The sequence below is a fragment of the Tripterygium wilfordii genome, chromosome 21 (genome assembly GCF_013401445.1).
Source record: "Tripterygium wilfordii isolate XIE 37 chromosome 21, ASM1340144v1, whole genome shotgun sequence".
NCBI classification, from domain to species: Eukaryota; Viridiplantae; Streptophyta; class Magnoliopsida; order Celastrales; family Celastraceae; genus Tripterygium; species Tripterygium wilfordii.
Genome location: NC_052252.1, coordinates 6,939,492 through 6,957,401, shown reverse-complemented (window position 1 = coordinate 6,957,401; position 17,910 = coordinate 6,939,492). Strand labels below are relative to the sequence as shown.

General features: G+C 38.6%; 4 protein-coding genes across 5 annotated transcripts; 1 reads left to right on the top strand and 3 right to left on the bottom strand.

Annotated features, from left to right (window-relative positions):
* Nucleotides 1–812: 812 nt before the first annotated feature.
* On the bottom strand, nt 813–2,314 carry LOC119987824. The gene is made up of 3 exons (XM_038832733.1): nt 2,231–2,314; nt 1,019–1,757; nt 813–925 (listed from the first exon to the last, which is right to left on the bottom strand). The coding sequence occupies exons 1-3, from the start codon at nt 2,312–2,314 to the stop codon at nt 825–827; spliced, it is 924 nt and encodes a 307-aa protein (XP_038688661.1). The 3' UTR covers nt 813–824.
* A 37-nt stretch (nt 2,315–2,351) lies between these two features.
* On the top strand, nt 2,352–3,650 carry LOC119987823 (putative nuclease HARBI1). Its single transcript, XM_038832732.1, has one exon. The coding sequence runs from the start codon at nt 2,352–2,354 to the stop codon at nt 3,648–3,650; it is 1,299 nt and encodes a 432-aa protein (XP_038688660.1).
* Nucleotides 3,651–4,035: 385 nt separating this feature from the next.
* LOC119987822 (glutathione S-transferase T3-like) lies at nt 4,036–6,155 on the bottom strand. Its single transcript, XM_038832731.1, has 6 exons — nt 6,150–6,155; nt 5,743–6,048; nt 4,613–5,330; nt 4,448–4,507; nt 4,247–4,302; nt 4,036–4,104 (listed from the first exon to the last, which is right to left on the bottom strand). The coding sequence occupies exons 1-6, from the start codon at nt 6,153–6,155 to the stop codon at nt 4,036–4,038; spliced, it is 1,215 nt and encodes a 404-aa protein (XP_038688659.1).
* A 6,641-nt stretch (nt 6,156–12,796) lies between these two features.
* Nucleotides 12,797–17,719, bottom strand: LOC119989926 (endonuclease MutS2). 2 transcript variants are annotated; one of them, XM_038835698.1, is made up of 5 exons: nt 17,142–17,719; nt 15,692–16,652; nt 15,082–15,606; nt 14,142–14,600; nt 12,797–13,218 (listed from the first exon to the last, which is right to left on the bottom strand). In XM_038835698.1, the coding sequence occupies exons 1-5, from the start codon at nt 17,648–17,650 to the stop codon at nt 12,910–12,912; spliced, it is 2,763 nt and encodes a 920-aa protein (XP_038691626.1). In that variant the 5' UTR covers nt 17,651–17,719; the 3' UTR covers nt 12,797–12,909. The 2 variants fall into 2 exon arrangements, with proteins under 2 accessions (XP_038691626.1, XP_038691627.1); XM_038835699.1 differs by having other exon boundaries at nt 17,116–17,244.
* Between the last annotated feature and the right edge of the window lie 191 nt (nt 17,720–17,910).

Genomic DNA, 17,910 nt, shown 5'->3' with positions numbered 1-17,910 from the left:
ACACTTGAAACTAACAACCATTATAACTACCATTTTATGCTAGGGCAAATTTAAAGAATATCAACAGCATGCATTTGGGTTGATTTTGCAAGAGAGTAGAAAGTAATGACAAAAAAACTAAAAAACTATTCTCTAACCCTATTTCCACACAATCCTCCTCTCCTCGCAACTCCATTCTTTTAAGGCTCTGCACCATCTAATCTGTGACCAAAATTCATCTCTCGGTACGTATAATCCTTTTGTTATCAATGCCATTGAACATTCTTTATACGATATTTATATGTATAATCCTTTTGCATGTATGAATAGTTGTGTTTGGGTATTTTAAAAAAACTAAAGAGATAGATAGAGAGATGAGTCTTTTAATCAAAACATTATCACATACAAAACAGTATCACATACAAAATAGTATCTCATACAAAACAGTATCACATACAAAACAGTATCTCATACAAAACAGTATCTCAGACAAAACAGTATCACATACAAAACAGTATCTCATACACAACAGTATCACATACAAAACAGTATCTCATAAAAACAGTATCACATACAAAACAGTATCTCACACAAAACAGTATCTCATACAAAACAGTATCTCATAAAAACAGTATCACATACAAAACAGTATCTCACACAAAACAGTATCTCATACAAAACAGTATCACATACAAAACAGTATCTCAGACAAAACAGTATCACATATAAAACAGTATCTCAGGCAAAACAGTATCACATACAAAACAGTATCTCAATTGTCATAGAATCACAATAGCCATTTATATCAACATCTACCAAGTATATTAAATTGTCAATGATTAAAATTACCAGCGTTGACTCCAATCTGAGTTTAAGGGTTGCGTTCCGTGTTCAACGGTGTGAATTGGAGGACGTACTACTTCCACGTTCTTATCCTTTTTCATATCTGTAGAATTAGAATAAGCTTTAGTATATACATTAATAAGGCTTACAATTAAGCAAAGCTGATAGAAACATATATTATTTAATATGATTGTACCTTCCATCTCCGCTTCTAGCTCAACCTCTAGGGCAGCAACCAAAGCATTTAGCTGCCTATACTCAGTCTCTGATTGTACATGCCTAAGTTCCCTTCTTGCGGATATCAAATCCTTTGTGATCCCGGCCATGTTCCTCATGATCTTTGATTTTTTGGCCTTCATGGTGAGTTGTCTCTCCTCTTCATACGCCTTTTTATCATCCTCATGGCGCTGCCGGTCAAATTCTATTTTTTCCCTTCGTGTATCTTCGCGGTTCTTCACCAATAACTCCCAATTTGAACGGCTTGTTTCAATCATCTCGTGGAATCCAGCGTTTATACTCTCGCTAACTTGACTTGAGGCCTCTCCTTTCCTAGACTTCTTACGTTGTTTCGCTTCTTTGGCAGCCTTAGTACCAATTGGTCTTTGATCCTCATCGTTTCTCTCGTTACCATTCGATGCTTGAAATGGTGATTCATCCGTGATAGGTGTCTCGGGGAATGTTGGCTGAAAGTTATGATCGGGCAGCCCTGTCTCAGTCACTTCCCTTTCCATATCATCCCCATGTGACCCACCAACATTCCAATCTGACATTGTGTCAACAAACGGTCCTCGCTTGTCAAGACCAACTTCAATACCAACTTTGCTCTCAGCACTATATTGTTGCCATTTGGAGCAGCTCCTCAGCACCAACCAACAATGCTCGTACTTGAATTGATGATTGTACGTCTTGTGGAATAGTGATCTTGCAGCTCGTTCCTGTATACGATTGGGGAAACATAAAAACAACTATCAACTAACATTGAGTAAAAACTAAAAAGCTTCATAAAAATGGCAAGGACATTTTTCCAAAAGACAAGTAAATCCAAACCAAATATCAGTTCAATGAAGAATAAAAGGCCCTCTAATATGCAGAAAAAAAAGAAGACAAGATTAAGTTAAACATATCTTAACCCATCCATTCTTGCCCTAAAGCCCACCACTGCATTTGCCCTAAAGGTGCAGCACTAATGCCTTGGCATGCATTTTCTTATTCTAAAGACATGTAATGACAAGAATCCATAAAAAGACAAACTAGTATTTGGGTTGATTTTGCAAGACTTTGTCATTCGTACCTTTTCCCCATTAAATTTGATTGAGATATTGAACAACCACATTTATTTCATTTGCAACTTTTGACTACAACCAGCAAAGACTAAACTCGTTTGACACTGATATTATTGATTTTCGACTTCATCGGGAGCAGAACATTTTTTCTTATTATCATCACCACAATACTTGGCATTATCTTGAGTATAGAGGTACCTCCGATTCATTTAAACTTGCGAAGGTTGCAACGAAACTTCCCATCCAATGTCAGATCCTTATGCTTGGCCTAATGTATGGCAATTTATGGAGCAATATGTCAACATACAGCAACAAGAACTAGAAGAGATAGCCATGGTGCAGCAGGTTGTTGAAGAATTGGAAGAGCCCGAGCCTCCAAGAGTATGTACACGTACATTCATTAGGCGGGATCGTGTAAAAGCACACAATGATCTTGTTAAGAAGTATTTCGCACCAGATTGTATCTTCCCACCACGCATGTTTCGTCGAAGGTTTCGAATGAGGAGAGAGTTGTTTCATAAGATCAGAAATGACTTAGAAGAGAGTCAACCTTATTTCAGACTAAAATATGATTGTGTGGGGAGGCCGGGTTTCTCATCAATACAGAAGATGACAGCTGCATTACGAGTTCTTGCTTATGGCAGTCCTATCGATCGGGAGGATGATGCTCTTATGATTGCACAAACTACTGCGATAGATACAGTCCGTTTATTTTGTGAGTCCATCGTTAGCATTTACTCTGAGCAATACTTACGAGCACCTAACGAAGCGGACCTCGCTCGGATATTAGCTGAAAATGAGGCTCGTGGTTTTCCCGGTATGATCGGTTCTCTAGATTGCATGCATTGGGAGTGGCGTAATTGTCCAACTGCTTGGCATGGTCAGTTCGTCGGCCACACGGGCAGGCCGACATTGATTCTTGAGGCTGTTGCGTCTATGGACCTGTGGATTTGGCATGCATTCTTTGGTATGGCGGGGACATACAATGACATCTCTGTGCTCGACCACTCACCACTATTTGATAGGTTCATTCAATGTCAAACCCCACAAACTCCTTACGAGGTAAATGGTAGGGTGTATCACATTCCATACTATCTGACTGATTGTATTTACCCTCACTATGCCACATTGATCCAGTCAATCAAGCATCCTCGAACAGAAAAAGAGAAACATTTTGCAAGGAAACAGGAGGCCGCACGAAAGGATGTCGAGAGAGCTTTTGGGGTTTTGCAAGCCAAATGGGCGATAACGCAAGGTCCAGTGAGATTTTGGGATACAGAAACCATAAAAAACATTATGCAATGCTGCATCATATTGCATAATATGATAATAGAGGATGAGCGACACCTTGGAATAGAACCGTGGCAACCACTTGGTGGGGAAAGTATTCCAGATAATTTGCTTCACCATAATGAAGAATGGTTGGGAACTTACATCCATTCACGTATGCAACAGGTTAGGGATAAGTCAATTAACGGTATGCTAAGGCGTGACTTAATGGACCATTTGTGGACGAATTTCGGGGGAGAGAGTAGCCATTCGTAGTATTGATTCAGACTTTGGATGGAATGTTGTAATGCGTAGAGAACTATATTATGTAAAGTCATCAATGTTTGCTAGTTATGATATCTGGGAAATTTCTAACCTACTATGCATCTGTGTTTTGTTTTCCTTGAAATAATTGTCTAGTTTATATCTAATTTTTGACCATAATGGAGGAGTATATTGACCTGCTTTCGAAAAGATATGATAATAGAGGATGCAAGATGAGATTGGAAAATTTTTGGTACATAGAAATAGTAACTGGAATTTTGAAGATGCGAAATCATCATCCATATGTACTACAATTCTCAAAGTCACAAAAACGTAACAGCTATATCAAATCAGATAAAACCAGACAGTTCATATATAACTGTGTAATACCATAATGTTAAACGACACAATTCAATGAACGGATTTGTTGATCCGTTCTTCCATCATCAAAGTAGAGAGAGACCACCTAAATAGCAACACATTTCATCCAGTACTCAAATAAGTCTAAAGCGATAACATCCGTTTCTCAATACATATAATAATAAGTCAATACCTAATACGATGTTTGACAATTCATAGTTATTATCCATAGTAAAATTAAGCAATACCAAAGTCATTAACTCACATAATGAGACAGATGCAGTACCAAAGGCATTAAGCAATACTAAAGTCATTAAGTCACACAATGAAACAGATGCAGTAACTCGTTCAACTTGGATGTGCTGATGGTCCTCATGCCTACATTCCTTCTTCCCTATCTCCCTCAACATTGAACCTGTTTTCAAGATTGCATGGGCTCATATTGTAACCGTCCTTGTTCAGGCGCCTAGCACCACTTCCACCAGGTGAAAATTCGAGTGCTCGAATTTCTGAATCCATAAGCAAAACACAATAAACTCAGCCTTGATACAGTTTAATTGAAAATAATAAGTTGTATGCATTAAAAAAAACAAATTGTGCAAATGTTAACTCACCCTTATGCTCCTTATCAAGCGCCTTCAACTCCCTCATTCTCTCAAGACGCATAGCGACGAGCTCCTCCTGACTCAGATTAGGATCCAGCTGGGACAACTCTCTTTCAGCATCTGCAAGATCTTTCGTTATCTTGATGCTCCTTTGGATAACATCAAGCCTTGCAATTTTAATGGCATGAAATGCCTGTTCTTCAGCTGTTTGCTTTAAGGACTCAAAACGCATCTCCGAGCTTTGTCTCCATGCCGAAACAGTAGCATGCAATTTCTCACTTGCCGCTGAAGAAGTTTGGGAATTACCTGCAATTGTTCGTTGACGTTTTTCCTTGGCTGATTTCCTGCCTAAAGGTCGTTGTACAGGTGGGTTGGGAAGTACAGTAAGTGGAGGATTGTTTTGTGCTACATTGTCGTTGAGTCCAGAGGTTGGAGTTCTTGTTAAAGGTATGTCAATCTCATGATCATTACAAGAGTCGTCGAAGCTATGAAGTCCTGGACTAGATGATTCAGAATTTGTGAATGATGGCACATGCCATGGTGGAATTGTGTTCTTTGATCGGCTGGTACCAACTCCACCAGATTTGCCTACTTTACTTGCATCTCTAGCATCTTTTTCATCTGTGGAAAGCTGCCATTTTCTGCAAAATCGAAGTACCTCCCAACAATGTATGAATTTGAACTCCTTCCCATGGTCTTTCTTGAAAACTATAAAGCATGCACCCCACTGCAAAAAAATGATACATGCATATGGATAAAACAGTCAAATAATAGATAAAACAGTCACCCAGTGTTGTCCCCCTAAACATGAACATAAATGGCATGACAGAGAAACAAAATGCAACAACTCCATGAATTGTAATTTATAAAACATATATAACATGCCACAAATCCAAAGGAAAAGAACCCTTAATTTTTTTCTAACCACAAGTCCAAAGGCATAATCAGATATGGAAACTCTATCCTCATAGAGAAAGCTTTTTCAGTTTGAGTATGCATATAAATGAAGGAGATAATAAGGTCTTTCTGTTATAAAACAAATTTTCACGTGTAAAACCATATGGATAGAAACATAACAATTGAATGAAGAGGTTTCAAATTCAGACTTTGAAATAATATAATTATAACACCAAAATTACCTCGTCATTTGGGTTAGTTCCACTGAACCTGTTTCTTTGAACCCTCCGCACAATAGCCCTCCACTTTGACACATCTGCTTGTATCAAAGACCACCTATTTTCACATGCACGTTGTGCACGCTCTGTCCCTGGAACTCGCTCTTTAAATTCATTCCAGATACTCAACCAGAATGCATCATGAGCCTGTCCATTACCCACAATTGGATCCTCTGAAACTCTTATCCAGGATTCGCATAGTGCAACGTCCTCGTTTACCTTCCAATTAGGTGATTTTCTATTGTTCCATTGTGTTGACCGCGTTGAATTCTGAGTCGAAGGGGCTTGATACTCAGAACTTGGGGGGATTTGGGACGAATGTGATTGAGGGTTAGTTAATCCCCCAATTACAGAAGTGAGATTGGATACACCTGCATTAGGAGGAATAGGGCTGGGAGTATGCAGGGGTCGTAAATATTGTTGAAAATATGTTGCAAAAGCTGCTGCTTGTGCAGCTTGCATTGAAGATGGTGGAAATTGCATATCGGCTGGCCATTGGAAAAAGTATGGGGTAGGAGGCTGTTCATTGACAGGAGGGGGAGGGTCCATTGGAGCTGTTTGGATTCAGGACAAACAGGGGAAATTGATAATGGTTGCAGATTTAAGAAATAAATGAAAATGAACAATGGGCCAATATCGACAAATATATAAACATAAATTGAAGCATTCTACCATCTAAACAACACAAAGCATACGTAAATTTTTTTTGCAAAACAAACACTTTAAAAGATCCAAAATTAACGCTTGCCCATGATGATAATATGAAATCAATCCCACTGTATAATATTTGAAGAATACAAGTTCACCCTAAATAACCTTTAACCTTCTCGTTTGTACTGTAATTGATGAAATAGAAACTACACATGGCTAAACCCTAAATGAACCATGTGATTTTCACCCTAAAGCAAACCAATCGATCTAAAGCACATACAGATTGAAACTCTATTCTGGACTTAAAATACACTTCATCATCAATCTCATAACTACATATCTTGAAATTGAATAAATCACTACGAACAACCAAAATGGGGACAAATCAGAAGTAGTTTCAGATCTAAATATATGAGAAATATATGAAGAGGAAATTAGAGAAACTAGTATTGTGTCCATACCTTGACGAAGCGTGATGATGCGATTTTAGTAGCCTCTGGTTTGGATGATGGAGGGGAGCAGCTATTGATCTCTGGAATGATTGCTTGGAAGACGATAATGGCGACGGAAGCAGACAAACAACGTGAAAGAGAGAGATACGCTCACGCGAGTAGAAAATAGGGTAAATTTTTTAAAAAATTTATCAAATACGTGTCCCTTTTGGATTGGACTTGTGGGGCCCATTTGTATCCACAATAGAGCCTGGAAATCTCAAGTTCGTGGACAATTTCAAGTTAAACCCAATACCAATTTTTAACCCATTGTGGGCTCATAGCACTGGAAACCAACACCTCAAGTCCTTCATTTTCTTGTTTTCAAGGGCCCATTGTACATGCCCTTAAGAGCCCACTCTATAATGGTAATAAAATACAAATACTTGAACGACATCTACCATTTATACTATTTCCCTCTATTTGACAAGAGTTCAAAAATGGTTAGACACATGTCATTTTTCTATTGATTTTGTGGGTATAAATTGGGAATTTAATAGGCACTTGATATATGGAATATGTATAAAATTTCAAAATAGACATAAGTATTGTTTTGCACCCATTGTGGTGCTCTAGCACTACACTTTGACAATATAGTATAATTTCAAGTGTTGAATGTAACATTCATTGTGGATGCTCTTATGTGGTGTGTGAATCCATCTTCTATATGTATATCCAGACAACGAGCTTCCGATTGAATCCATCTTCTACTTATAAGACCCTAAAAAATATTTTGTATATTGTTATCACTACATTTTCAATAAATCAAAGTTTGTGCTTTGCTTGACATTAAAGGATTCGTTCTCTATCAATGAAAATAATCTATTAAAAAACAAGGAAATCTCAATCCATATCAATATTAAAACGAAAACTTTTAAAAAAATTTGAGTCGCTCATCATCATCAATCATAACCAACCCATTTTGCGTTAATGTGGAAATAATATAGATGTCATGAACATTGAATACGGTGCATCTCAAGAAACAAATTTGGGTTTGGATACATATACTATTATTGGCGTCTATTGGTGAACTTAAGAAAGGTATAACAAACCTCTTAAATAAGTTGCACATTGATTACTAGGGAAAGTCTATATCCTCTACCCTTTTATAGATGAGAGTAGATGGTCAAAATAATAGGGGAGAATTGAGGATAAGTCATTCATTGGAAGGTTTGTTCCAATAATGACAATCTTAAAAATCTTATTCCATAAATTTCATATAGTTTGAACTAATATTTTAAAAATGACAAAAAAATCAAAATATATGGTTTTATTGTCTAAAATACCTTCATATTCATCATCAAACAAGGCAAATGCCTCCTGCACAGGATTCATCTCTAACCTCTATCGGAAGTTTCGTCTCCGCCCCTCATGGTTTATTCAAGAGTTGTATGACATTTTTTTAGTGACTTTTCATCTCGATTTTTGTTATATTTGAACTAGATCTACTCATACTCACCACGAGACTTGTAGATCTTATTGTTTTTCTTCGATATATCATCACATCATTATTTTCGACGATAGCTGTGGTGATTTTCATTGTTTTTTGGTTCTGATTTGGAATCTGCAGATTGTAGGCGATTTGTTATCTGTTTCGATTAAATTGATATATGTCTTGCTCAATTTTATATGTATTGTTAAAATGTTATCTGTCTTTAATGAAATGTTATTTTTTTTAAGTCCCGAAATATATATAATATTTGTAGATTCAGATTCGATTTCAGATGAAAAAAAAAGAGTTTGAAAAAAAAATAAAACCTCAAAGGTGATGCGTCTTGGTCCGTGGAGTTGATGGTCACCGGTGTTGGTCGTATTGGTTGGATTTAGCTTTTTTTCAAACAGTAGCCGTGATTTTACGAAGCTTTTCCAGCGACTGAAGTGATTTTCTACTATAGGTGATAACTGGGTTTTGATCGGGGTGACTTAGAGCTTCATTTTGATAGTTCGTTCGTCGAAAACGATGGTCAGGCGACCAACTTTCGATATGGTAGCGAAAGGAAGAAGGAGTAAGAAGAAGGAGGGAGGGTATTTTGATAAGTTGGTAGGTTTTACCTTTTTTTTTTTAAAGTTTGTTTTAGGTTTATCCTTATTGGAATATGACTTTTAATTTCTGTCCTTATGTGTAAAAACCCCAAATAATAGTGGTAGAGCACATATTCTATTAGAGAAATGACTTCCTTATCATAATACAATCCTCTCAAATGTAATCCTATTAACTTAAATTCTTAGGCTCCGTTTAATAGCGCGGTTGTTGTGATTTTCAACGTTAACTCAAAAGTTGTGCAAAAAAGGTTGTAAGAAAAGCTATGAAGTGTTTAACAAAACTTTTAGATCATGGTAACTCATAAGGTGTGAAAATCATTTTATATTTATTATTAAAATTACTTGTTTGTATAAATAAATTTAAAATTGGTTATAATTTAATAAAATAAAATAAAAAAACAAAAAAATAAAAAAATAAAAAACAAAAGCCTCATCTTGAAGCTTTTGTTTTGCCAGAGGCAGCGATAACGCAAGCTTATTTCATCCGTTTGGTGGAGCAGCGCTAGCAAACGGACACTACATAACAAGGCAATTAAGAACGATATCTACAATAGTTGGCCATCTTTAATTAAATAAATTAACAACAATGAGATTTATTTTTCTACAACATGGTAAATCGGGTGAAAACTCGGCGCGTGATCATAAGAATATTGCTCCCAATAAAAATAATACTTAGAACCTTCCGAACCCCTTTTTTTTTTTGGTAATGTGGAATCCACTCGGCTATCCATCGGGCAACTGGCTGGTAAACCCCGGGTTACATGAAAGACCCTGTAGTCCCATGTCAGTTAAGACCTGGGTCAATACCCATTGCGAGAAGATAACGCAAGGTGACATTAGCACACATTGGGCTGAGTAAAGGCCCATATCACAAATTGTAATAATAGAAATACCCATGAGACTTAAACTCATAATCTTTCGTTTGCGCTAAAAGTTATCACGGTCAAATTCACCATATCAACCAACGACTCGTTTGAAAACACGGAACCCATTGAAATGTTTTGTGCATAATTATCATAAAACAGGCGGTTCGAGCAACAACCTTTTAGGGTCACAAAAACACCATGAACATATTTCAAGGACTCCAATTCCTTGCTTTCAGGCTAGTTGTTAGTCTCTTACACATCAAGAAAAATCTCTATATATAAGGCATCGAAGGAGTCTAATAATTTCCACAGCAAGCATTTGTGGAATGATAAAGATGGCGTCAGTACCAGCATGGATTCACTTGGCTTTCTTAATCTTACTATGCTTGGCAGTTTCTTCTATCCCTTCTAACAAAGCAAATGACGAACCTCCTCCGCAAAGGCCCAAAATGACAAGGCCTTTGGGCAGTATGGAAGGCCATCGTGGGCTGGGCCAGACCAGTGGACACAAATATCTTGGGCTGGACGAGCCTATAGTCACGGGCCAGCCGTGTGGTTGTAATTATTGTGGCAACTATGGCTGCGGTATTAGGCCTCCAGGTTATGGAAATAGCTGCTGCAATGAAGGCAGCACTGATGTACTCTACAGTGCGATCAGAGAACTCACCACTGCAATCAAGGCCAACCCTCACTTCACCCCAATCACTAAAGGCGGTGGCGCCGGCCATGACGATGCTACGATGTTTGCCAAACAACCATAGTAGATGATCATAGATATTAGGATATTTGTGCTACCTTGCTAGTATTGTACCCAGAAATACACAGAGCATGCTACTATAAAATGTTCTTGACTTCTTGGTAGGAAAACAATATTTTCTGGCCTCTTCAGCATAGTATTAATCATGCAGTTGATAACCAGTATCAGATACTTAATGAAGATAAAATAATTTTGGGGGAAGCTTAGACAGGATAGGTAAGTTCACATTATCTATTTACAGTTAATCCTAAGACTGTTTTTTTAACCAAGAACGACATAGTATAAGTATGCCTTTGAACATCCAATCAATATGGACCTAAACCCGGGTGCATGAAAGTTTCCACTTGACGACATATTAAGTTTGGCCAAAGCTCAGTACATGGCCGCAAGATCAGTATACTCCCAATGGGAATCAAATTCAGAACCTTTGGAGTTCACTATTTTATCGTGTTATAAGCACACAATTTGATCATCATTTGTGTAATCTCATAAGCAAAACGATCTCTGTGCTTTTCAGCTGATGAGCATTAACAAGCAATCGATAATATTTTGCGAATTGAGAAGAATTAATCGAACCATGCCTGATTTATTATTATTATAGGGAAGGATTATTACATTATCATAATATATAAATAATCTGACAGCAAAATCATTCCCCTTATTGACTTAATAATATTGAACCCAAACACTCAGCCACAACAACCGGTCCCAGCCTTAACCTTAACAGGTTCTTCCTTTTTCACAGCATCCTCCGCCTTGGGAGTAGTACTCACCACATTAACAGCTGGAGTTGATTGCACAGCAGCATATGCAGCAGCAGCCACTGGAGTACTGGATTCTTTCTTGATCACTTCCGTCTTCACCACAGCCTCCTTCTTTGGAGTAGAAGTGCATGAGCTCGCATAGCTCCTCGAGCCGCAGCAAGAACTTTTCCTCTCCATATGTTCAGCTTCACATAGTAGATAATAATTTCTTAAAGGGCTTTATTCAGCTATATAGTTCAGAGGATAATATAATTTTCTGTGGATAGCAATGGTGGTACTGGTGGTAGTGATAAACTATTTATAGGAGCATTGTGGCTGTTCGGAAACTTGAATCGTAGTTTTCCAATGTTTGTTTGCTGTTAATGATTTATGAAATCTAGTCGCTTTATCCACATCCCATTTCTATGAATTTACTATCCCTTACCTTGGTATCATCGATATAAGCGATATCGTTTCTAGTCGCTCTTTTCCCTTGGTGTCGATCATCAATATAAGAGATGTCGTTCGCAGTCTCTCTTTCCATATAGAAATGGAAAGTTCAAAAATCATTATATGGACAATACCCTTACACGTTGTTTGGGTTAAATTTTCCTAGTACTGGAGCCACACAAGCACAGTGTCACCCAATTTCAAGCACAGAATGTACAAACCACTCTGTTTTAGTCGTTTTACCTTCATTTTTTCACTCAACCAATTCCACATCTCCTGCTTATCTCAAGCGAAAACGAAAACTCCGTGCACATCCATTCGACTTCACCCTATAAATTCACTTCCAATTCATGCTTCCAATCCCGTCAGTGCATTGAATCGTACTAGCCAGAAATGAGAGCTCACAAAACTTTATGTGTTCTTCGTTATTTTGGGATTATTCAGCTCTGCTAATGGAGCAAACCCTAACAACGATGATAGTGTCCTATGATGAGGAGGAAGATCTTGGGTTCCATATAGGACTCGGAGGAAAATGGCCATGGGATTGGTGTTCGCATATTGGAGCCCAATTCGGTACTGGACAAGGCCCAAATGACGACGACATTGGTCTGGGCTTTGATTTAGGGAATGATGGGCCTATTGGTTCCAATGGAAAGCCCAGTACTAGAGGTGGAGCTGGAATTGGTATTGGTCCTGGGATTGCATATAGAGGCGATGACGGCAGCCTGTCCGATTGCCCTCATTGTCGTTCTGAATCCTTTAATCAGCCTATCTATCATTGTATTGTACACCTGTAAACTGCCTAGATGGCGGTGATTGTGGTGGGTTTGGTCTCCACCTTGATTTTGGTTGGCCAAGTCTGTATGAGAGGGATAGACCACACCAAGCAAGCACCCAGTGAAACAATCAATGCCCATGACACCAACAAAAATTAGAGACTTTCCATCTAAGCCAAAGTCAGAGGCGCCCTATATGGTATATTACCATTTACTGAAGGTACTAGCAGACCACCAAGAATTCAACAATACCCGACGGCTTATATATGTAGGGAAGGCATCCTTAACAATAATGTTATACCATTTTCATGTCTGTCCAATAAACTAATGATTCAATGTTTGAACAAACTAGTACTATTTGATATATGCAACTGTACAACCATAATTCATTGGGCTTTCAGGTTCATACTTAGCAACACGCGGATGGCTCTTTAAAATCTCCAGTGCATGACCTTTTACAGCACCAGTGCCCACCCCATGTATAATGAAGAGAACTGAATGCGATTCTCTGGAAGTGAGAGCTATGTTCAGCTGGAGAGCAGCTTCTTCAACTCTCATACCCCTTAGATCTACAGTATTCTTTGATGTTTGCACCCGAGGGCCATAAACATCACCACCACCTTTGGCCTCTGAAGTACTTTGGAATTTTTGTCTCAGTTGTACCTATAATACAGATAAATAACGGGGTTCAATATGGTCTTAACAGAAGTAATGTAAGTAAACAGTGGCCATATGATACGGACACAACAAAGTTTCACAATACTGGGGCTTGAAAGCCTCTGTGACAAGAATGGTTCTGTAGCTTAAATAAAGCAGCATCACCGAGGTCACCAAATCCTCCTAAATTAAACACATATGCACATGTTACCAATCTCTTGAGAATTTTACCTAGTAAACGAATTCTCACAGTAGACTCGTAGAGTATGCGACCATAAAACGTTGCACCCATAAAATTAAAAGAGAGGCAGCAGTAATGGCGAAAAACAACCATGTGAATAGAATAGGTCAATTGGAATAGAATCCGCTTACACTTTCTAAGAAGCTAAAAAATTAGCCATGATAGATACAAAGCATATAATATATCTGAAAACCAGTTTGAATTGGCATTACAATATCAAGGAGGACGCGAGGGAAGGAGAGCAGCAAAAACAATGTTATGTTGTAAATGGGATTCAGTGTAATGCATGGTAGCCTTCCATCTCAAATGGAATGCAACACTGAATTGAATTACATATGTGGTACAACTTGATGTACAATATATGGTTAAGCTTGTCTAAGATGGCAAGTATATTGGATTAATCTGAAAAATAGTGATGTCCTTAAGTCTGGGTGTATACCCACACCAAACAAATCATTGAATGAATGCCATACCCCAAATTTATAGGCAGAATGACGTGAATGCACAAGCGGAGGTGTGCTTTGCTATTTAGAGAATATTAGTCAATCTGCTGACTACGATAGGAAAGGAAAAAAATCCCTGAATCTTAAATAGAAAGCTAGACCTGATCATATATCTTGGCAACATGGCTAGAAAGTTATATAACAAAGTAACCAATCAAAGAATCAAAGAGAATATCTAAACATACCCGTCTCTTCAAATGTAGGGCCGAGCGGGTCGCATTACTGCTTTCGCTACGTGGAATAGCTCTAATATGACTTTTCTTTACTCGGACCTTTATCTTACCATATTGAACTAAGACAGTCTCTTCATCCTCAGGTGCTTTGACCACAGTAGCTAACTTATCTCCCAGTCCCTTCACATAGACTTGCTCTCCAACTTGTGGAGCATATGTTACATTAGTTTCAGTGGCAGGGAAATTGTCACGAGGACAATGAGCTTCAACTATGGATGCGATGGCAGACTCTGATTTCCCAATCAGTGAATTAAGTTGACCAGCATTGGCGGTTCTAAGCTGATCTTCAAACTCATGTACTACAATTTCTAACTGTGATTTTGCAGTATTCAATTCTTGTTGGACCAGTTGAGTTTCCTTTGCCGTCAAAGCGATCTCACGGCTATCAAGATCATCGGCCTCCTTTTGAATCTTCATGAATAATTAGAAAGAAAACAAGGTGATGCTGATGGAAAAAGGTCAATAATAATCAAGGCATTCCCATAATTCAATTCAAGCATGTCCAAAAATTCTGCGCTCATAATTTTATAATCAACATGTATTTGCTGAAAACTGATGAAGATCTCTGTCTTGACTTCCATGTCTGGAACAATTTCCAAAAAGACCCTTTAGTTATGAAAAGCCAACTTCAAAAGTTCATGCCATTTTCCTTATAGGCATCGATATAGATATCATACAAACCAATGAAATGGACAAATATTCAAAATTTGAATGGATACTATTTAGATAAGGTTCGTTCAAATTTGACAATTAGAGAAGCTGCAGCATATGTGATGACCATATGTAATCTGAACTAAATTGTGACAGAAATATAATTATCACAGCCACCAATAGAAATCAGGTCATGCACAGCAGCTATTATTGCAGAAAATGATGTCTTCAAGAATCATACCTCATAATAAAGATCCATTATTTCTTCATGAAGAGATGCAGCTTTCTGAACTTGAACTTCCAATTTCTTTCTTTCCTCCAAAAGCGACTGATACAACTGACCTTTCCGCTCCTGCTGATTTTCTGGACTCAACCTCTCCACCCAATTTTTGGCACGATCAATTATTTTGGTATCAAAACCAAATGATTTAGCAATACTTAATGCGTTTGAATCACCAATACTTCCCCAAAGGATCCGATAGGTAGGTAGTAGGGTTTCGTGGCAAAATTCCATAGCTGCATTCTCAAATCGTTTGTCCTTATCTTTCAGGCAGCTTAAATCGGAAAAATGAGTAGTTACAATGGCTAAGTTAACATGGTCTTTGAGGTACTGCAATATGCTTGTAGAAAGAGCAACACCTTCCGAAGGATCGGTTCCAGTGCCTATTTCATCAATGAGGACAAGTGTTTCTTTTGAGGCCACTTCCAAGATCTTACAAATCCACAACATGTGCCCACTAAAAGTTGAGAGATTTTGTTCCAAAGACTTCAATGAAAAACCCAAGTCAGAATGAAATGGAGCAAATAGTAGAACTGATAAATTATTTCCCAAAAACAAGGTAAGCTACTACCTGTGGATCTCCAATATCAGCCAGCACAAGATCAAACCAAGGAAGCCTTGGATGCTTCTTCGCAGGCAGATACATGCCAGCTTTGGACATTAGAGATGCCAAACCAAGAGTTTTCATGGACACAGTTTTCCCTCCTGTATTTGGTCCTGAGATTACAATCACACTTGTTCCACGTCGAACTTTGAAGTCAATTGGCACAGGAAAATCAGATACAATTTCTGTTGTATTCCCTGATGTTGTTAGACTGTTTTCCGCATTAAATTCAGCTGATACATCATAGTTGGACGTCATGGCATCTGATGAATTGCTTAGAGACAACCCGAGGAGCAGTGGATGTTGTATGCCTTCAATATCTACTGACAAAGAATGATCTGATCCAGTAGTATTTGAATCCTCACGGCTAACAGCAGTTAAAGTTGGACAGACTCCCTTGATCCAATGAGCATAAGCAGCTCTGGCAAAAGCAAGATCAACTTCTAGAACCCTATCTAGCATGTACTTCATTTCTTCTTCTGATTCTGCTACTTCTGAGGTAAGCAAACTCAAGATTGTTATTTCCTCAATTCTCTCAGAGTCGGAAAGCCTGACATCCAAGTTGTTCAATTCCACTGCCTCCCTGGGTTCCATAAAGTATGTTGCACCAGAACTACTAACATTTAGAATTACACCATCTGGAACCAAATATTTGTGGGAAGCCCTAACACCAACGCACATCCTAGAACGCCGCTGGGTTATCAGAGGTTTGTCAATGCCCCCAGCCTGAAAAATCTGAGCTGCAACTCCCTTCAACAGAGAGTCCAGATTTTCCATATTCCTCTTCCTTTCAGACCTAATGATCTCCAAATCTTCACTTGCTCTATCAAGGATTCTAAAAAGATTGCAGTCTATGCAAAATCCTATTTTTCGCTCCAGCTCCATCTGATAATTGCAACTCTGAAGTACTTCAAGTAGAGGATTACACCTATCAGAATCCAGGAAGAGAAGTGAGCTTCTACTTAGATATCCTCAACAAACTTGAAGGAGTTGCTACAAGCAGAATTTATCAGGACATGCAAGCTTTGTGAAATCTACAGAGTTATATCACATTGGCTCTTAATGAGCTATGATTATCTATCATTACAAAACATCTAGTATATGCCAACTTTCATACTGCTTTGCTTGGCAACTAATATAACCTATAACTTATCTAAACCCTTCACCATTGGACACTACCAGTCATAACTATCTAACAATGTATGTTTTCTTTCACATTTCAACTTTAAAACTATTGATTCAAATTTTAAAGCAACTTCTTCCACTTTGCATAATCCTACTCTATGCTACACTTTTAAAATTGCTTGTTAGACCTTTAATAGATGAAAGCACAGTGCTTCACGCAAACATCAAGAATTCTCAAACGACAAGAACGAAAGAGAGAACGTTACTCCAATTTCGAAAATCCATATCAAACCTCTGGGAACTTGCTATACCAGCAGCAGCTACCTCCTTCAACCTCTCAAACAGTGCCCTAGCCGCTCTCAAGGTCCGCCTCACAGCACAAAGCTCCCTCGCCGTGAGCAAATAACCGGAAACAGCAGAATCCACAATTTCTGTTACGTCCACGACAGCTGACAGGTCCAGTGGCTCAGCCTCACACTGCATCACCTCCATCACAGCGACAGCCGCAGCAGTCTGATTCAAAAGCTTCCGGCTCTCCTCCAGAGTTCGGCCAAAAGGAACATTGGCGCTTTGGGCAGTGGAACGGCCCATGGAGGTCGAGGTGAAGGAGGAGAGTTGGTCGCAGACTGAGCCCCATTCTAAGATTTTTAGGGTTTCGAGTTGAAGGGATTTAGAGAGAGCGAGTGGAGATGATTGTGACTCAGGCGAGCTGGAGAAACAGAGGATGGATTTCGGTTTCCAGATTTTGGAGAAGAAAATCACAGGCCTGTTGACGGAGATGGACTGATTGCAAAACTGCATCGAAGATTCAATTCAATCCAATGTCGCTTCAATCTTCTGGGTTTATATTGTGCATCTTATCCATCCATTTCAGTTTTTTGCAGTTGGATTATATATCTATTGGGGGCATTTTGGACTTAAAAAAATCAAACTAGCCGTTTTTCTCTCAGGCGTGCTGAAAACCCCGACCCAGCCCGTATAGAGGTGCTGAGCCGGGCCAATCACGGCCACAAACGGGCCGGGCCGGGCCGTCCGGGGCCAACTGGCCCGGCCTGTTTGAG